Genomic DNA, 19,071 nt, shown 5'->3' on the forward strand with positions numbered 1-19,071 from the left:
CATTCTCTTATAAGCAATAGAAAATGGACTAAGATACTAAGTAGTCAAATTCCTGGGAACAGAAAATAGAATGGTGGTTACTGGGGCTAGGGGCAGTGGGCAATGAGGAGTTGCTTAATAGGCACAGTTTTCGTTTTGCAAGATGAAAAGGTTCTGGAGATTGGTTGCACAGCAATGTAAATGTACTTAACACTGCTGAACTGTACACTAAAAAATGATTAAGATTTATTTATTTATTTTTTTGAGACAGAGTCTTGCTCTGCCGCCAAGGCTGGAATGCAGTGATACAATCCATCTCAGTTCACTGCAACCTCCGCCTACTGGGCTTATGCAATTCTTCTGCCTCAGCCTCCTGAGTAGCTGGGACTACAGGCACACGCCATCACACTCGGCTAATTTTTTTGTATTTCTAGTAGAGATGGGGTTTTATCATGTTAGCCAGGCTGGCCTTGAACTCCTTACCTCAAATGATATACCCGCCTCAGCCTCCCAGAGTGCTGGGAGCCACCATGCCGGGCAAGATGATATATTTTATATTATGTGTGGTTTTTACCACAGTTAAAAATCGTTAAAAAGCAAAGCCCCAAATTTTCCCCAGTGTTCCGTGTTTTTTAGAGTACAGGCCAAAATCTTAACCAAGGTAATCAGGGTTCTGCCTCTCTCTATCTTTTCCCTCCATTTCCCAACCCCTAGTCATGCCAGAGAACTCCAAGACCCCATACAGGGTTCCATGGCCCCAGACAGAGCTTCCTGGCTCCAGACGAGGCTCACTCGGTCTCTTTGTTGAGTTCTCTGATTCTCAGTGAGGATTTCCCAAGCTACCTTAACCATTCAACTCTGCAGGCATACCTGTATTCCTTCCCCGCTTTATTTTTTCCACTGAGCATTTATCTAACATATTATATACTGTATTTTTTTATCTTACTTATTATCCCTTCCTGCCACTAGAATGTGAACTATATGAAGGTAGAGATATTAGCCTGGTATTTTAGTATTCACTACCGTATACTATCTCCCAGAATAGAGTGGGTGCTTAATAAATATATGGTAAATGAATGAACAGATAAATGATGAACTCCTCCTCCTCAGTTGTTAAAATTGAGCTCAAAAGTGATGCTTAAGGCTAGGTGCGGTGTTCATGCCTGTAATCCCAGCACTTTGAGAGGCTGAGGCGGGGGATCACTTGAAGCCAGGAGTTCAAGACCAGATGGGCCAACATGGCAAAACCCCGTCTGTACTAAAAACACAAAAATTAGCCAAGCGTGGTGGTGCACACCTGTAATCCCAGCTACTCGGGTGGCTGAGACACAAGAATTGCTTGAACCCGGGAGGTGGAGGTTGCAGTGCGCCATGATCCGCGCCACTGCACTCCAGCCTGGGTGACAGAGCGAGGCTCTGTCTAAAAAAAAAAAAAGTGATGCTCAGCCAGGTGCAGCAACTCATGCCTGTAATCCCAGTACTCTGGGAGGCCAGGGTGAGAGGATCTCCTGAGCCAGCCTGGGCGACATGGCAAGACGCTGTCTCTAAAAAAAAATTAAAATTTAGCTGGGCATAGTGGCATGTGCCTGTGGTCCCAGATACTCAGGAGGCTGAGGCGAGAGGATCACTTGAGCCCAGGAGTTCCAAGCTGCAGCATCCCATGATGTCACCATGGCACTCCATCCTGAGCAACAGAGTGAGGCCTTATCTCAGAAAGAAAAAAAAAAAGTGATGCTCTTCCTTATGTAGGCTCCCTGCTGTGCCCTCCCTGTACCCTGCACAGGCCTTCAGCCTGGCTCCTAGAATGTTCAATAGTTCCTACTTGTTCACTAAACAGATCTGCTAATAGATCTGTTTCCCCAGTGCCTGGCACAGAGTTGGGCATAACGTTACACCAATGTGTGAATGAAGGGATGAATACATGGACCTGGGCTGGGTTGAGGTGGGCAGCTCTATGTGCTAGCCTCTTAGGGATGGAAGAGGACTCTGTACCTTCTCTCCAATCTCTGTCTGGTCCCCACCAGGCAGCATCTCCAGGTCAGCTAGCAAGGCACAGGCCTCCAGAGTCTGCTGGTAGCGCTTGGGGTTCAGGGCTTGGCCAAAAAGCACGTTTTCCTGAAGAGTGCAGTTCTGGATCCATGCCTGCTGGGGCACGTAGGCCACGGAGCCCTGGCCACAGGAGAAATTTACCTTGGGGCTTGCCCAAGGCCTGGCTGAGCCCCACACCCTGCCCAGGAGCCCCTGCCTCTCTCACCTTCATGTGCACTTTGCCTTCTAGCTTCTCCATCTCTCCCAGCAGGGCAGACACCAGGGAGGACTTCCCACAGCCCACAGGCCCCACCACGGCCACCAATGCCCCTTTTGGGACCTGGATGTCTAGGCTTGGGGCAAGGACCCCAAGAGTCCAGTTAGAGGCAGGAATCAGGGTTTTGGTCTCCAACCCTCCACCTGCAGAACCAAGCCCTCCGCCCTTCCAGACATCACCCTGGCAAGCTGAAGCTCTTCCTGCATTCTCGGTCAAAGGCTTTGCAGGGTGCTGCTATTGATCTGAACTTCCAGCCCACCGTGGGCAGCTGGGAAGGGAGTGGGAGAAGCTGGTACCTGTGCAGGGTGGGGGGCAGGTCCTGGGCCCAGGTGAAGGTGCCACTGTGTATGGTGATGGCATAGCCTGAGAGGACCAAGGTGAGCAGGGTCAAGGAGGGAGCCCAAGGGATGGGGTAGCCTGCAGGGAGGTTGCGGGGCAGGGAAAAGGAGGACAGGGGAGGAGCCTGGGCCATGGGGAGGGGATCCTTGGGAAAAGGGAGGAAAAAAGGGATGTGGGGAGCCCTGTGGGGGTGGGCGGAGGAGAGCAGAGGACCCGGAAGAGGGAGAAGGAGGTCAGAGTCAAAGCAGATGTGAATAGAGGAAGAAGAAAAGGGGTCAGGAGAGAACAATGGGAAAGCTTGAAACAGAGGTTTTTCTGGAGCAAGGACTGGGGCAGGCAGCCCAGGTAGGGGCTCTCTAGACCTGGGGAGATGGTCTTTCTTTCCACACTCTGGGGGTCAAGTTCATCTTGGCTCAGGAATTGCTGGATCCGTTTCAGAGACACACTGGCCTGTGGGAGGATGTGAATCAGCCCTAGAGACTGTACTTTCCCAACCCCCAACCCCTACCCTCGCCCCGTCCCCAGCGTCCTGGGCTAGGCAGGACCCCCTGAGGGCCCAGACACTAGCAGTGGGGTCCCTCCCACGACTGAGTCTTCCATGGCTCCCACTGCCCAAAGAGAAAGTCCAGGTTGGTAAGAGGAGGCTATCTACAGAACTCAGGTTTCTAGAGACCCGACCTGACCACCTGTGACTCCAGATGACCCCTGACCTTAATGACCTCATTCAACCTTGAATAGCTCTTCATGATGCTAGCAACCTTCCCTGAATCCAGTAACTCCCCCTGATTATCCCTTGCCCTAAGTGACCCTTCCCTGACCCCAACAACCTGTTCCAACTCCAGTAGAGCCCCCAGCCCTACCCAGGGTTACCTGAGTCAGGTTGCTGATTAACTGGGGCAGCATGTTGAGAGGAAGTCTTAAGATATTAAACAAGGACACAGACACAAAGGCCTTCTCGGCGTCCAGCACATTGTTTGGGTCCACGTACACGTACACCCAGAGGGTGATCAGGGTCACCTGAGCAGCGTGGAGGTGGTGTCAGGGTAGAGTCCAATGAGCCCTGGAGGCAGGGACCCAGCCCTGTGCCAAGCCTCACCAGGAAGGGGCTGCACATCCAGGTGAAGGTGGTTGTGGCGTGGAGGTAGGCCGCCGTGCGCAGCAGCTGGAGCTCACCCTGCCTGATGCCCTCCACCTGCTTCAGGAAGCTGGACTCCCAGGCGTACATCTTCAGCACCTTGATGCCATTCAGGATCTCACTCATCAGCTTGATGCGTGAGTCCTTCAATTTCATTTGCTTTACCTGTGCGGGCAGAAAGAGTGTCAGTGGCACACCTGCTCCCTCCCCTGACCTCCTGCCCGCAGGGTCCTACCTTCCATCCATTCTCATCCGTTGCAGCCATTCCATGCTGCCCACCATTCCTTCTCACAATTCCTTGCCAGGCCTGTGCTGTGCCTTGGCCTGGAATACACAGCCCCTGCCTCCTTGTGTCCTCTGCCTGACGAGATCCAGCTCTACCCTCAGTGCCACTGCACTGGCCTCCCCAGGCAGCATCCTCTGTCCCCTGCCCTGGGTTTCTTCTCCTACTACTTCTTTTTCTTATTGCTAGTATTATTCATTTTAGAGATAGTGCCTCACTGTGTTGCCCAGGCTGGACTGCAGTGGTACAATCATAGCTTACTGCAGCCTCAAACTCCTGGGCTCCTTTGATCCTCCTGTCTCAGCCTCCCAACTAGCTGGAACTACAGGCATGAACCACCATGCCCAGCTAATTTTTAAATTTTTTTGTAGAGACAAGGTCTCACTATGTTGCCCAGGCTGGTTTCAAACTCCTGGCCTCATGTGATCCTCCCACCTTGGCCTCCCCAAGTGCTGGGATTACAGGTGTGAGCCACCACACCTGGTCCCCTTCCCTGGGTTTCTAAAGCACATTGCACTTTCCTTTTGTTCCATAACCGTTCCTTTACATATATGTTTCTCTAATCAGACCGTGAGCTTCCTGAGGGGATGGACTGTTTATTTCTCTTTGTTCTCCAAGACCTTAGCCCAAGGTGTGGCACACCAGATTAATGTATTCATTCAACCCCTATTTGTGGAGTGCCTACTATGTGCCAGGCCATGGGCTACATGTGGAATTCGTCACGATGAATTCAGACAAGGCCCCTGCCATCATACAGCTGACGATCTGATGGGGGAGGCATACAATAAGCAAACAATGATCTGAATAAATGCTTAATTATTAATCATTATGTGTGTTCTGATGGGAAATCACAGGATCCTGTAAGAAAGTAATGAGGTGACGGCAGGGAAACTAACTTAGACTGAGACTGGGCAGTCAGGGTGGACCTCTGGAGGAAGTGACTTTGTTTTTTTTTTTTTTTTTTTTTTTTCTGAGACGGAGTTTCGCTCTTGTCGCCCAGGCGGGAGTGCAATGGCGTGATCTTGGCTCACCGCAACCTCCACCTCCTGGATTCAAGGGATTCTCCTGCCTCAGACTCCAGAGTAGCTGGGATTACAGGCATGTGCCACCATGCCCGGCTAATTTTGTATGTTTAGTAGAGACAGGGTTTCTCCATGTTGGTCCGGCTGGTCTCGATCTCCCAACCTCAGGTGATCCACCTGCCTCGGCCTCCCAAAGCTCTGGGATTACAGGCATGAGCCACTGTGCCCAGCCGAGGAAGTGACTTTAATGCCGAGAGGTAAGGGAAGGAAAGGAGTTAGGCAGGCAAGGAGGGGGATGACAAGCATTCCAGGCAGAGGGAACAGTATACGTGGTGGCCCCCAGAGGTACCCTGAGCTTGGTGCTGTGGAGAAAAGAAAGACCAGACTGGCTGAAACTTGGCCACTTCCCAGGGGGTGAGGACTTGCAAGGTAAGCAGAAGCCTGCTGGGTCTTCTTAGGGGGTTTGTCATTTTTCCTATGGGCAGTGGGAAGCTAGTAGACTTCAATAGGCCAGGTGTAATTGCTCACACCTGTAATCCCGGCACTTTGGCAGGCTAAGATGAACGGATCACCTGAGGTCAGGAGTTTGAGACCAGCCTGGCCAACACGGTGAAACCCCATCTCTACTCAAAAAAAAAAAAATACAAAAATGAGCCAGGTGTGGTGGCATGTGCCTGTAGTCCCAGCTACTAGGGAGGCTGAGGCGGGAAGATCACTTGAACCCAGGAGGCAGAGGTTGCAGTGAGCTGAGATCATGCCACTGCATTCCAGCCTGGGTGACAGAGCGAGACCCTGTCTCAAAAAAAAAGAAAAAAAACACTTCAATAAATGTTTGCAAATAGTAGACTGAGTGACTGGCTATTCATGCTTAGCACAGTGCAGTGGGAAAACTCCTTGTTAGACCAGGATAGTCAGGTTTGAGTCCCAGCCCTGCCTGATTCTGGACTGCCATTATTTCTCTAAGCGTTGGTCTTCTGCTACAAAATGAGAATGTCAGTAAAACCCTCTGAGAGTTGTGAGGGAAGAGTGAGCTATGGTTTCTGCAAATGGCTAGTAGCCATCCATACTCAGGAAGCAAGGTAGTTGGGAGGCCCCAAGGTTAGTGGACACCTTCCCCCAGGCAGCCAGCCGGGTGCTGTAGGCAGGAGGATGCACCTCTGACAGCACCTACCTGGAAGGCGCGCATCTTCACAGCCACAGCTCCGTTGAGTGGAATCAGCAAGACCATGAAAGCTACTCCAGCCAGGACTGAGGGACCTAGGTTCTGAGGAGGCACCGGTGGATAGATGACACATAGGGACAGATTACCAAAGTCTACACAGAGAACCCAACAGGCAAACAGAGGCCTGTTGACTTGAAATGTGTAGGTGGGCAGGAAGCAAAAGATGGTGGTTGGCCAAACAGATAGAAAGCCAGAATGACCACAACATTTGTAGAAGCAGCCAGCCATTGGATAACGACGACAGGGACAGACAGCAGACATAGAAGGGTGTCCAGACACGTAGGAAGGCAAATATAGACGATGACAGCCAGAGTCACACCCACCTCCCTCCAAGTCTTTCTTTCCTCCCTGGCTTCTGCGGGAAGGATAGCAACAGATGCTGGGAAGATTCCTTTGCAGACATCAGCATCCTCGAAGTCCTATTCCTCCATCCCCACCAATGCCTACGGAAGCTCTTGTGTCAATACTTTTTTTTTTTTTGAGACAGAGTCTTGCTCTGTCACCCAGGCTGGAGTGCAGTGGCATGATCTCGGCTCACTGCAACCTCTGCCTCCTGGGTTCAAGCGATTCTCCTGTCTCAGCCTCCTGGGTAGCTGTGACTACAGGCGCTCGCCACCGCGTCTGGCTAATTTTTGTATTTTTAGTAGAGATGGCGTTTCACCATCCTGGCCGGGCTGTTCTCGAACTCCTGACCTCGTGATCCACCCTCCTTGGCCTCCCAAAATGCTGGGATTACAGGCGTGAGCCACCGTGCCCAGCCAGCTCTTGTGTCAATTCTACATCCCCTCTGCTAACCCAGAATAACCCTCCTTCTTTTTTTTTTTGTTTTCTTTGTTTCTTTTTAGAGACAAGGTCTTGCTATGTTGGCCAGGCTGGAGTGCGGTGGCTATTCGCAGGCACAATCATGGCGCACTGCAGCCAGAACTCTTGGGCTCAAGTGATCCTCCTGCCTCAGCCGCCTGAGCAGCTGGGACTACAAGCATGTGCCATGCGCCCAGTTCCAGAATAATCCTCTCTTGCCACTTCTGCAGCACGTCAGAGGAAGGAGGCAGAGGTCAGGGTTGGAGAGTCACCTGCCAGAGGAAGTAGATCGCCAGGATGATCTGCAGGGGTGCTGACCACAGCAGATTGAGGAAGGGGGCAAGGTCCATGAAGCGCTGGGCATCCACTGACATGAGGTTGACAATCTCCCCCACAGTGGACGCACGTTTGACTGAGTTGGTGATAACCAAAGCCTGCAGATAGACAGTAGTGGGTGGACTTGGCTGCGAACCTCTTGCAAGCTGCCCAGGGCCAGCCTTTCCCCTGGGCCCTGCTCCAGCTGACCTTCCTGTAGATGACACCCATGATCCCAGTACGAAACTTCAGCCCAGTCACAAAGATGTAGTGGTAATAGTGTTGTAAGATCAGCGACTGCATCATGGAGCACAGGAACATCAGCCCAGCCACCAGGAAGCCCCACCAGGAGGGGGCCATGGGGTTGGAGATAAACCTGATCAGGATGCTGTGGGGAGGAGAGAGGAGTGAGGTGGGCAGTGCTCCCTCCATGGCTATTCCCTCCTCTGCTGCCCTTTGCTTTTACCCGCAGTCTCCACTGCACCCCCGGCCTCTGAAACCTCCACCCCCTCCAACCCCTCGGGCCAGGGAGGGTCAACCCAGTACTGTCTCAAGACCACGACTTCCTGGCTCCACTCTGCCTTCACCTTCTTCTCTATCCACCATGGACCCTGCTGCACGCCCTATCCATCACGCTCTCACCACCAGCCTCACCTGCCTGCCTTCTTACCTCCTGACATATGGTGGGAAGAAATGCCACGTTTCCATCGACTAGACTTCCCTGCTCCTTCTCCTAGGCTGCTGGGGGCTCTAGATTCCGCCACATGACCACAAAGACTCTCGCCGCTCAAATCCACCTTTCCAAACTCAGTGGCCCCCAGCACTGCCTAGCAACTTTCTCTAGGTCCCTAATCTGCCCCCGCTCTTGGGGCCTTCTTCACCTCTCTTCTCTTCCCTTCAGGCCCATCCCAGCCCCCCACCCCTCTCAGCAGCTACCTGCCTTCTTGCTTAGCCACCCATTGAGAACTCCCTGCCACCCACAAACTCCTTGCCACTCACAAACTGCCCTCCAGTGGCTTGTCCTCCTTTTTCTGGTGCTCAGGCTGTCGGAGGCTGCTGCTGCCCCCGAGCCCTGGCCTTCCTCTGCCTCCTCAGGAACTTGCTGCGCTGTTGCCCCCTTTGCCGCTGAGCTTCACCCTGGCCACCTCTGCTGGAAGCTTACACCTTCACCTATTGACATGACCGAGTCTCTTCATTGTTGGGACACTCTCCTCTCGCCCACATGGAGCCCTCCAGCCATAATCATAGCCAGGCCTCCCCTTCTGTGATAGCTTGAGTTGTGTCTCCCAAAAAGATATGTTCAGCTCCCAACCCCTGGTACCTGTGAACGTGGCCTCATTTGGTGAGCTCATATGAGAGTAGGGCGGGCCCCAGTGGCCCCAGCCCAGTGACTGGTCTCTCTCTCTCTCTCTTTTTTTTTTTTTTTTGAGACAGGGTCTCTCTCTGTCACCTAGACTGGAGTGCGGTGGTGCCATCACAGCTCATGGCAGCCTCAACCTCTCAGGCTCAGGCAGTCTTCCCACCTCAGCCTCTTGAGTAGCTAGGACTCTAGGCGTATGCCACCAAGCCTGGCTAATATTTTAACTTTTTTGTAGAGACAGGGTCTTGCTATGTTGCTCAGGCTGGTCTCAAACTCTTGGGCTCAAGAGTTTGACTTCCAGCTAGCTGGGAATCTCCCCTTGGAGGACCCACCAGCACCACTGGCCCAACGTGACCAGACTCCATCCGCCACTTTGCCCCACACCCAGCCTCCTCCTCCCACTGAGCCCATCATCTCAGCAAAAGATCCATCATCCTCCAGTTACCCAGGCCAGCACCCAGGTTGCCTGGCACTCCTCTGTCTCTCTGGCGCACACGCCCATCTCCCGAATAGCTCGTGAATGCTTGTCTCATTGCTGGCCTGGACTCCATCTGACCGGGTTGGCCCACTTCCATCCAGCCGCCCTGCCCTACATCCCCCACACTCCTGGCAGGAGATCCTTGAAGCCAGATGCCCCTCCCTGGCTCAGATCTTTCAAGGATATCCTTAGCTCTCCCTCTCTCTGTTTTCCTGCCCCTCCCTCTCGTTGCCATTTCCTCTGCCACTCAGAAACACCTGAGTCATGCTGTTTCAGGGCTTTGTGACTAAGCTGAGGCTGAACTTTCCCGTTTTTTCACCTACTTGTCTCTCCAAATTTTTTGACCTCCCGAGCCAGTGGGCGCTTCCTGCTCCGTCCCAGGCTGGCTTCTTTGCCCCTCCCGGGGTTTTCCAGACATCTGAGAACACTTCCGCCCCCACTGAATTCTAATTGATTTACATGCTGGTTTCTCCCATAAGACCTCAAGACCCTGTCTTATTGACCTCTGTATCCCTAGTATCGAGCACCATTCTGGTACCCTGGAGGTTCAATAACTGTTTGCTGAACAAATTAATTCATGCACGGAGGGGCAAGGAGGTGGGGACTTAGCTACTAGACAGCTCTCCTTCCCACCCTCTCATTTGAGAGCTCGTTCTAGTCCAAGCCACTCCTGAGACAGATGTTAGAGCCTGATGGTGGGGACAGAGCACCTCAGTCGGAGCTCAGAGTCCTGGACTCAGACCTGATTCCTTCTTTGCTGTGTGCCCTTGGCCAAGTCACGTCACCTCTCTGAGTTACTGCTTTCTCATTTGTGACATGGGAATGGGCAATTCCGCATAGTATTGTTGGGAAGGTTTAAAGACCCAATGCTTGTTAACGTACACACCACGATGCCCGGCACATAGTATATGCACAGCAATTCTAAGTTGAATGTGAGTGAGGAAACAAGTCAGGCAATGCCACTTGCCAAGGGTCACACAGAAAGTGGAGCTAGCCTCCCTGGTTCCTGGTCTGGGGTTCTTTTCACTGTGCATTGTTCCTTCCTCTGGGCCCAGCGCTCTGGGCCAGCCAGCCAGCCCTGCTGCCCAGGGTAGGGCTGTAGTGAGCCGGAGTGTGGAGAGACCTGAGCAGCTGCGGATTGATGAAGGAGAGCAGGTCCTGGATCAGCTTGAAGCAGGCGCTGATGAGGAAGCTGGAGCCGAAGGTGGCCAGCAGGGCCTTCAGGAAGGAGGGCTTCCGGGGCCTGGGCCGGGCACCCAGCAGCACCTCGTCCTCGCGGGAGGCGTTTTTCCCAGGTGCCGCTGAAGCCTTGTGTCTGGTCCAGGAAGGAAGAAGCAGTGGGTTAGGAATGGGGACAGGGGCTCCAGGAAGCCAAGGGCTAGGCTGGGCTGGCTAGGAGTGAGGAGGAGGAAGGAGCTGTTTTCTTGGCTCTCAGAGCTGGGAGGGGGACAGACAGCATAAGAATTGCACAAGTGACTCTGTCCTCAGCTGCCAGAGGGCATCTGAAGGGGTGGCCAGACTGCTACCACAAGGACTCTGAAACCCAGCTATCCCCCGCATCTGGCCCTCTCCCTGCCTCCCCAGTGCTGGCTCCAGGGAGGACGCCAAGAGGGAAGGGAGATAAGATCAAGGATGGCTGTTGGTACAGCCACCGGGCAGCTGAACGGGAAGGGGGTGGAGTGGCATGGAGGGACTGAGAGGGGGTGCAGCAGGCAGACTGGGGGCCCATAGGTCTTCCTGGAGGCTCCAAGCCATGAAAGCCAGGATACTGCTAACCACGCCCAGGCCCAGTTTCCTGCAACAGCTGGTGACAACCGGAAGCTCCGGGCTGAGCAAACATTGAACTCCTAGGCCTGGATTGTGGATGGGAAGAGGGAGGGTTCAATCCTGGGGTCAGAATTGGGTGGAGAAGGATGATGCTGAGCGCCAGCTCTCTTGGCGAGGCAGTTGGCCAGAGACAGGTTTGTGGTCCTTGATGGGAGGCTGCCAGTGGGAAGACCCCTCAGGGGAAGATCATCTCATTCAGCCGCCGCCTCCAGACAGGAGGAGGCAGAATTGGCAGGGGTGTGCTGGCTCCTGGCCCTACAATCAGCCCTTTCAGTCAGGCAGGGTGGTGCAGTGATATGAGGAGGACCTCTGGGGCCAGCCGGCTCCGTGTGGATTCCAGCTCTGCCACCACCAACTTGGGGACCCTGGGAGGTCCTCTGTTAAATTTCTGTGCTTCGGTGTCTCCATCTGTTTTTGTTGTTGTTGAGAAAAGGTCTCAATCTATTGCCCAGACTGGAGTAAAGTGGCACAATCTCAGCTCACTATAGCCTTGACCTCTTGGGCTCGAATGATCCTCCCACCTCAGCCTCTCAAGTAGCTGGGACTACAGGTGCACACCACCATGCCCGGCTCATCTTGTTTATTTTTTGTAGAGACAAGGTCTCACTATATTGGCCAGGCTGGTCTTGAACTCCTGGACTCAAGCAATCCTCCTGCCTTGGCATCTCAAAGTGTTAGGATTACAGCTGTGAGCCACCACACCCGGCCCCAGTGTCCCCATCTGTAACACAGGGACACTAGAACCTACCCTTTAGGGCTGCTGAAAAATTAAGCGAGTTCATTTATATCCTTAGGATGGGACCTGGGATGGAGTAGTTGCTCCAAAGTGCCAGCCATTCTCCTGCCCCAACCAGAGCTGGGAGAACTAGCCCCATCCAGGCCTAAGCTTCCCGTAGAATGGTCCTGAGGCTGCCAAGAAATCACCTGGTCCTGCTCTGCTCACCACCCCAGCAATGCCACCCTCCAAGGTCTACCAGCATCCTCTGCAGGAGACCTGGGGTAAGCGAAGGGGCTGGGTGGTGGGGCAAGGGGAGGGACTCACTGTGCCGCCTGCTTTTCCTGCTTCCTCCATGCCTCCAGCAGCTCCTGCACCACCATCTGGGATCTGTCCTCCTCCTTCAGGGACCAGAGGTCCTTCTCCTCCAGGGGATGCCGGTAGCCATAGATGGCCATCCTGGGGGGAGGTGAAGCCCGGCAGGCAGCCCCGCAGAGGGTCAGGGTTTAGCAGCCTGGAGCCAAGGGCCAGTGTCTCCAGGGCCCCAGGGTCTCCAGAAAAGAGGGTCTCCAGAAAGGAGGGTCTCCCTTGGGCACTGTGACCATGAAAGGTGTCTCCTTCATTTCCTCAGTGAATAGGCTGAAGGTCACTGGCTCTCCCACCCAAGTTCCTACCACTACCCCCTTCTCCTCCTCCTCCCCAGGTGCCCCATCTCCTCCCCACCCCAGGCCCTGGTGATGGAATCCACGCTGGCTGGGGCCCTGGGTGAGGACGAGGCCTGGGGAATTCGGCCCCAGCCTCGGGTGCTTCCTCAGTGCTGTGGGGTTAATGAGCTGTCACCCAGGTCACAGACACAGTTATCCTGCTCAAGCCACTCTGAGGCGCAGCCAAGGAGATGACAGGCTGCAAGCTTATCACAAACAGAGGAGCTCAGAACTAATGACAGTCTTCTTCCAGCCTCCTGGGCCTGTCCCCACAGCCTGCCAGATGCAGGGCTGGCCTGTAGCCTGGGGGCGGCTCTGGGCCAGGCCAGGCCTCTGCATTTGGCCCCCCTCCCAGACCACTTCCCCACCCTCATCTGCCCCGTGCCCACTGCGGTGGGGTGTGGGGTAGGCGGCCAGCCAGGTCCCTAAACTGCTGCCCTGCTCCCCTTCCTCCATCTCACCTTCTGTCCCTCCCCTCCCTCTGGCCCGGGCTGGTGGAAGAGCCAACTCACTTTGTGAACCACCAGAAAAACAGGCGGGAGAGAAAGCCAGCACTGGTCTCGGGGTAGGGGTTCTAGAAGGCGAGAGAATAGGACGGGGGAATCAGAAGTGCCCACCACCCTCTCAAAGCAGAGTAGGGAAATGGAGGGGACCCTTGTTCCTGCTCCAAGCCCCAGTTTACAGATGGTGGAGATGACCTCTCTCCCACTTTGAAAGGAACTGGAGGGGTTGGGGGCTGCTGGTCAGAGCTGGGCTGAAGACTTAGCTGTGGAGCCCCCGCACCCTCCATGGGAAACTCACAGGGTCGACATTCTTTGTGGAGAAAAATGGAGGTTTCTCCCTGAAGCAGGCCAAGATGAGGGCAGAGAGTACCAGGGCAAAGTGGATGTAGAAGCTGGTGAAGCGGAAGGGGTCTGAGATCTCGCCCTGGGTGGGAGAGTGGAGGGGCGTCAGAAGCACTGGAAAAGCCTGGGCCTGCAGCCCCTGCCCTGCAGAGTCCCTTGGGGCATCAGGCTCCTCTGGGGCAGGAGGCAGCACCTGGGGGCCTCCAGGTCCCCACTCAGAGGACTCTGAGAGATGGGGAAGGATCACAAGGGAGCTCTGGTTCAGCGAGGACCAGGTGTGGCACCTGTGCCAGGTGTGGTGCCAGCGCCCTACCTACATGACCTTGTCTAACTGGGACATCAGCCTACAGGCAGGACAGCCCATGACGCCCTTTCTGTAATTGAGGAAATGAGGCTCCAAAGGTTTCAGCGACCCGCCCGAGCCCACATGGGGAGTAAGTGGGTTTTTCAGGGCCTATGTTCTTAGCTACTCTCCTTGCCTGCTTCCCGCTGAGCTGGAGAAACGGGAGGCACTAGGTTGGCCTGCAGTGTTCCATCCCACCAGCCCAACATCACGGCCACTGAAGATCAAGAGGAAGGCCAGGAACTGAGGGAGGCGGGAAGAAAGGAAGGGAACATGCTAATGGGACCTCTAGGTAAGCCAGAACTCTTCACACGTGTCTGCATGCATGTGTTCATTACACGGACACTGACTGACACCCACATCAGACATTGCACTTGGTGGGTGGGTGCTGTGGAACAGCCCCCTACCCTCACATGACAGTCCAACAGTGGTGGCAACTTTGCTCATTCCTGTGTTACACTGGTGGCCCCTCCTCAGGCTGCTTCCAGGTAGAGATGCAGCAAGTGGAGAACAACACAACTGTGTTTGTACTTGAAGCCTCGAGGGAGGGACCTGGGACCCAGCAGTGACTTTGAATTCTGAGGTCACCCTCCTATTGGGGGTAAACCTGGCAGGTTCCCCTCTCCCCCGACCTTACCTCTGCCTTGGCTGAAAGGATCTTGGAGCGGAAGGGGATGATGGCGCAGACCACACACAGGAACCAGAAGATAATGAGGACCCCCGAAGACTGTACGCCCTGCAGCCGCTCATACTGTATCAGCAGGGTGGCCAGCAGCTGTGCAGGGAGGGCAAGGAGGCCCGGGCAGAACACACACATCTGGATCTGCCTCCATTTCTCCCCATCCCACATGGCCAGAAGTTTCTGGGGCCACCCCCTCCTTCTTCCCATCCCCAACATGTGCAGCCCTCTCTTCAGAGCCCACAGTTTCCCTATCACAGTCCACAACCCACTGGAGACCTCCCCCATCCACTTTCCCAGGGCCCCACACTGACCATGGTGACCCCCACCACCAAGGGGGTGACAAAGAAAACAGGGGCAGGGGCCCGGCCATGGACCAGGCCACGGAAGGAGTAAAAAAGGTCTGCCCAGGAGACGCACCACAGCAGGACACCCAGGACCTGTGAAGAGAGCACAGGTTGGAATCCGCATCCCCAGAGGCAAGGACAGTCCTCACTGGGAAGGGGTCTTTGTACTTGAAGCCAGCAGAATCCACTAGACCTGCCTGGGACTGGCACTGAGTTCTGGGAATGGAGCTGGCCAGAAGCTTGCTGGAGGTGGGGAGAGTGTTGCTGAACTTGCTTAAACTTTCCCAAGTGGGGAATACGTCAGCTGGCTGTATATATTCTCAGTTGTCAGATTCCCGTGGCCCCAAGCAGGTGAGGTGAGACTGGGGAACCCAGTCCAGCCGAGGAGGTGGGAGAGGGCCTCATTAAAAGCAGAATCCTGGCTGGGCACAGTGGCTCATGCCTGTAATCCCAGCACTTTGGGAGGCTGATCACCTGAGGTCGGGAGGCTGATCACCTGAGGTCAGGAGTTGGAGACCAGCCTGCCAACATGGCAAAACCCCTTCTCTACTAAAAATACAAAAATTAGCTGGGTGAAGTGGCGCATGCCTGTAATCCCAGCTACTCAGGAGGCTGAGGCAGGAGAATCACTTGAACCCAGAAAGCAGAGGTTGCAGTGAGCCAAGATCGTGCCACTGCACTCCAACCTGGGCGACAGAGTGAGACTCTGCCTCTAAATAAATTAATTAATTAATTAATTAAATTAAAAAATAAAAGCAGAATCCCCAGGGCCCAGCCCCATCGGTAGGAGATCCCTGAGCCACTGACCGTCTTGAGCCTGGACAGGTGGGAGAGGATGATGTAGCCACGAGAATGGCGCCGCAGGTAGAGCAGGTAGCAGGGCAGGGCGACCCACAGGTAGATGCAGGGCACCCAGGCCAGCAGGGAGTTCTGGAAGCAGGGAGTGAGGTCCGGGTTTTCTGTGTGCACAGACAGGTTGGAGTCCTGGGGACACAGAGAACAGTTTAGTGCTGTGGCAGCCCCACAGAGAATTGGGCTGTCTTGAGGAAGATGGCTTAGCTGGAGAGATGTTCCATCAGAGACAGGGGTGGAGTGGAAGACAGGTGAGGAGGAGAGAGACCAAATACACAAATGAGCAGTTGTCATCCCAAGTGTGAATTCTCCAAGGACGCCATGGCTGCCCCCATTTCCTTATATTCTCTCTCTCTCTCTCTAATTGAGGCATAATTTGAGGGCAACAAAAACTGCACCCAATTAAAGTGTACAATCAGTGAGTTTTGACAGTTGTATACACCTGCAAAACCACTCCCATGTTACCTTATGGTCCTCTGCAGTTCATCCCTCCCGGGCTCATTTTCTTTCTATCATTCTGGATTCTCACTCTTTTTTTTTTTGTTTTTTGAGACAGAGTCTCACTCTCTTGCCAGGCTGGAGTGCAGTGGCGCCATCTTGGCTCACTGCAACCTCTGCCTCCCGGGTTCAAGCGATTCTCCTGCCTCAGCTTACCGAGTAGCTGGGATTACAGGCGCGCACCACCACGCCCAGCTAATTTTTGTATTTTTAGTAGAGATGGGGTTTCACCATGTTGGCCAGGATGGTCTCGATCTCTTGACCTCGTGATCTGCCCACCTTAGCCTCTGAAAGTGCTGGGATTACAGGCGTGAGCCGCTGCGCCTGGTCCTCACTGGTTTTTTTTTTTTTTTTTTTTTTTGAGATGGAGTCTCACTCTGTCGCCCAGGCTGGAGTGCAGTGGCGTGATCTCGGCTCACTGAAAACTCTGCCTCCCGGGTTCACGCCATTCTCCTGCCTCAGCCTCCCAAGTAGATGGGACTACAGGTGCCCGCCACCACGCCCGGCTAATTTTTTTTTGTATTTTTAATAGAGATGGAGTTTCACCTGTGTTAGCCAGGATGGTCTCGATCTCTTGACCTTGTGACCTGCCCGCCTCGGCCTCCGAAAGTGCTGGGATTACAGGTGTGAGCCACTGTGCCTGGCCCTCACTCTTTTTTAAAACTGATTTTTAATTTTATCAAAGTGATATATACACACAGTTTAAAAGACCACTTTCTCTTAAGGCCTTTCCTGGGTCAGGGATAGGGAGGTTCCCTGAGCCTTAGCTGCCTCTATTCTGAAATGGAGGTGACCATCCACCGGCCCACCTGTACCTCACTGGGTGGATTTGAGACTCACAGGAACCAAAGGATATGGACAGTCTTTGCAAATTACACAGACTAGAGTGATCAACTCTCCTAGTATGGATGGGACTTCTCTGGTTTGAGCACTGAAAGTCCAGTGTCTTGGGAAGCTGCTTGGTCTTGGGCAAACCAGGATGGTTGGTTACTTTACTGGCTCTGACAAGACTGCCTCTTACCTTTGACTATAACTACCCCTATGAACTTTTTTGGAAAGGGATGGGGGAATACATTCATTAATAAACACATGTTTTACTGAGATTGTTTCCTCCAAGGCCGCTAATGTACTAACCTGTTTCTTATGTTCTTTGCAAAGCATTAGATGTTTTTTAGAGATACACAGAAAATATCAACAACAAGAAAAACCACCCACAATCTCATCCACCTAGAGACATCTGTTACCTGAGGATATAACTATTTTCTAATTGCCAATTTAAATAATTATTATTTTTATTTTTATCAAAGTTATGCATGCTCATACATGTTTGAATTTTCTTTTTTCTATTTCTTGGTTGATTTGGTTTGGTTTTGTCTTTCAAGCTGGAGGTGTTAAATTGGATTAAATTTGGCCTTAAGCTGCCTCCTTACATAGTGAACTGAAACCCAACTTAATATGTAAAAAACCTAACATGAGAGTTTCTTGTAACAAGTAGCTGAGTCTCAGCCAATCACTGCAACTGAGCTTTCAGCCAATCACAGACTGCAAAGTGCTTAGACCTGTCCAGATAAAGCAAATGCCGAGTTAGTTATAAATAGGCTATTTCTATATGTCACTTTTTTTTCTCTCTGTAAGTACTACTTGACCACATGGTTAGGTGGAGTTCTTTGAGCCTTTACTGGTTTAGGTTTTTTGGTTTTTTTTTTTCTTTTGAGACAGAGTTTCACTCTTGTTGCCCAAGCTGGAGTGCAATGGTGCGATCTTGGCTCACTGCAACCTCTGCCTCCTGGGTTCAAGCCATTCTCCTGCCTCAGCCTCCTGAGTAGCTGGGATTACAGGTGTGTGCCTCCATGCCCAGCTAACTTTTTTGTATTTTTAGTAGAAATGGGGTTTCATCATGTTAGCCAGGCTGGTCTTGAACTCCTGACCTCAGGTGATCCGCCTGCCTCAGCCTCCCAAAGTGCTGGGATTACAGGTGTGAGCCACCATGCCCAGCCAAGTCTTTACTAGTTTAGGATGCTGCTCAATTCATGAATTGCTTGTTTTTTCAAATAAGCTCTGCTAAATTTGTCTAAAGCTTTTCTTTTTTCTTTTTCTTTTTCTTTTTTTTTTTTTTTTTTGAGACAGAGTCTCACTCTTGGCCCCCACGCTGGAGTGCAATGACGTGATCTCGGCTCACTGCAACCACCACCTCCCAGCTTCAAGCAATTCTCCTGCCTCAGCCTCCTGAGTACCTGGGACTACAGGTGCCCGCCACCATGCCTGACTAATTTTTGTATTCTTAGTAGAGATGGGGTTTCACCATGTTGGCCAGACTGGTCTTGAACTCCTGACCTCAGGTGATCCGCCCACCTCAGCCTCCCAAAGTGCTGGGATTACAGGCATGAGCCACTGTGCCTGGCCTAAAGCTTTTCTTTTAACAGATTGGTGTCAGAAGTGGGATCTGAAGTAGAAATCCAGTGACCCTCAGGAGCATTGAGTGACCAAGTAAGGGTACCTGACAGGGCACATTGTGCCAATCGTTCTCTTGTAGCAACTGGAGGTCATGGGTGAGTTCTATCTCAGATTCCAAGCTTCAGGAATTTGTGTTTTGTGTTCTCCAAGTTTATTTGAACAATTCTTAGACAGGACTGGGTCCAGGAGCAAATCAGATCTGATAATTAACTGAAATGGATCCAGTTAAAAGCCTCAGGCAGGTGCCTTTCGAAAGTGAGTTGCTCCAAATCTAAGGAGTCTGGGACTCCAGGAGTCTGAGATGCCACTTTGTGGGACAGTGGCTAACTTTATGAACAACAGTTATGAGGAACATGTGTATTTTTGGAAAAATGGGTTAACTTTGCTGAGGACAACTTAAGAGTTACAGTGGCCACAGTGGGAAAGTTTTGACCTAGATAAAACTGTTCACTTGCAAGGTGCATTAGAAAAGAAAGGTTCAAAAATGCCACAAAAGCAATGGGATGCATTCTTTAATTGGTACACAGAAGCATCTAAAAGATTAAATGAATAAAAAATTGCCTCTTTA

The 19,071-nt window shown here is 52.7% G+C and overlaps 1 protein-coding gene across 4 annotated transcripts in view; it reads right to left on the reverse strand.

Annotated features, from left to right (window-relative positions):
• Nucleotides 1–19,071, reverse strand: part of ABCC3 (ATP binding cassette subfamily C member 3) — a 57,252-nt gene that overhangs the window by 19,990 nt on the left and 18,191 nt on the right. For 3 of the 4 annotated variants that reach the window (XR_008495249.2, XM_054460089.2, XM_063656983.1), the window contains exons 2-17: nt 15,507–15,683; nt 14,667–14,792; nt 14,311–14,448; nt 13,287–13,412; nt 12,998–13,059; nt 12,109–12,240; nt 10,363–10,554; nt 7,612–7,789; nt 7,359–7,520; nt 6,235–6,327; nt 3,720–3,923; nt 3,494–3,640; nt 2,986–3,073; nt 2,581–2,647; nt 2,234–2,360; nt 1,972–2,148 (exon numbers count right to left, since the gene is read on the reverse strand). Coding sequence is in view for 3 of the 4 variants with exons in the window: in XM_054460089.2 (XP_054316064.1) it covers nt 1,972–2,148; nt 2,234–2,360; nt 2,581–2,647; nt 2,986–3,073; nt 3,494–3,640; nt 3,720–3,923; nt 6,235–6,327; nt 7,359–7,520; nt 7,612–7,789; nt 10,363–10,554; nt 12,109–12,240; nt 12,998–13,059; nt 13,287–13,412; nt 14,311–14,448; nt 14,667–14,792; nt 15,507–15,683 (2,196 nt within the window). In the remaining variant the exon portion in view is untranslated. Of the gene's footprint in view, nt 1–1,971; nt 2,149–2,233; nt 2,361–2,580; nt 2,648–2,985; nt 3,074–3,493; nt 3,641–3,719; nt 3,924–6,234; nt 6,328–7,358; nt 7,521–7,558; nt 7,790–10,362; nt 10,555–12,108; nt 12,241–12,997; nt 13,060–13,286; nt 13,413–14,310; nt 14,449–14,666; nt 14,793–15,506; nt 15,684–19,071 lie in introns of those variants that run through there. The other variant, XM_063656984.1, reaches the window with a different exon arrangement.

Source organism: Pongo pygmaeus, chromosome 19, assembly GCF_028885625.2.
Source record: "Pongo pygmaeus isolate AG05252 chromosome 19, NHGRI_mPonPyg2-v2.0_pri, whole genome shotgun sequence".
NCBI classification, from domain to species: Eukaryota; Metazoa; Chordata; class Mammalia; order Primates; family Hominidae; genus Pongo; species Pongo pygmaeus.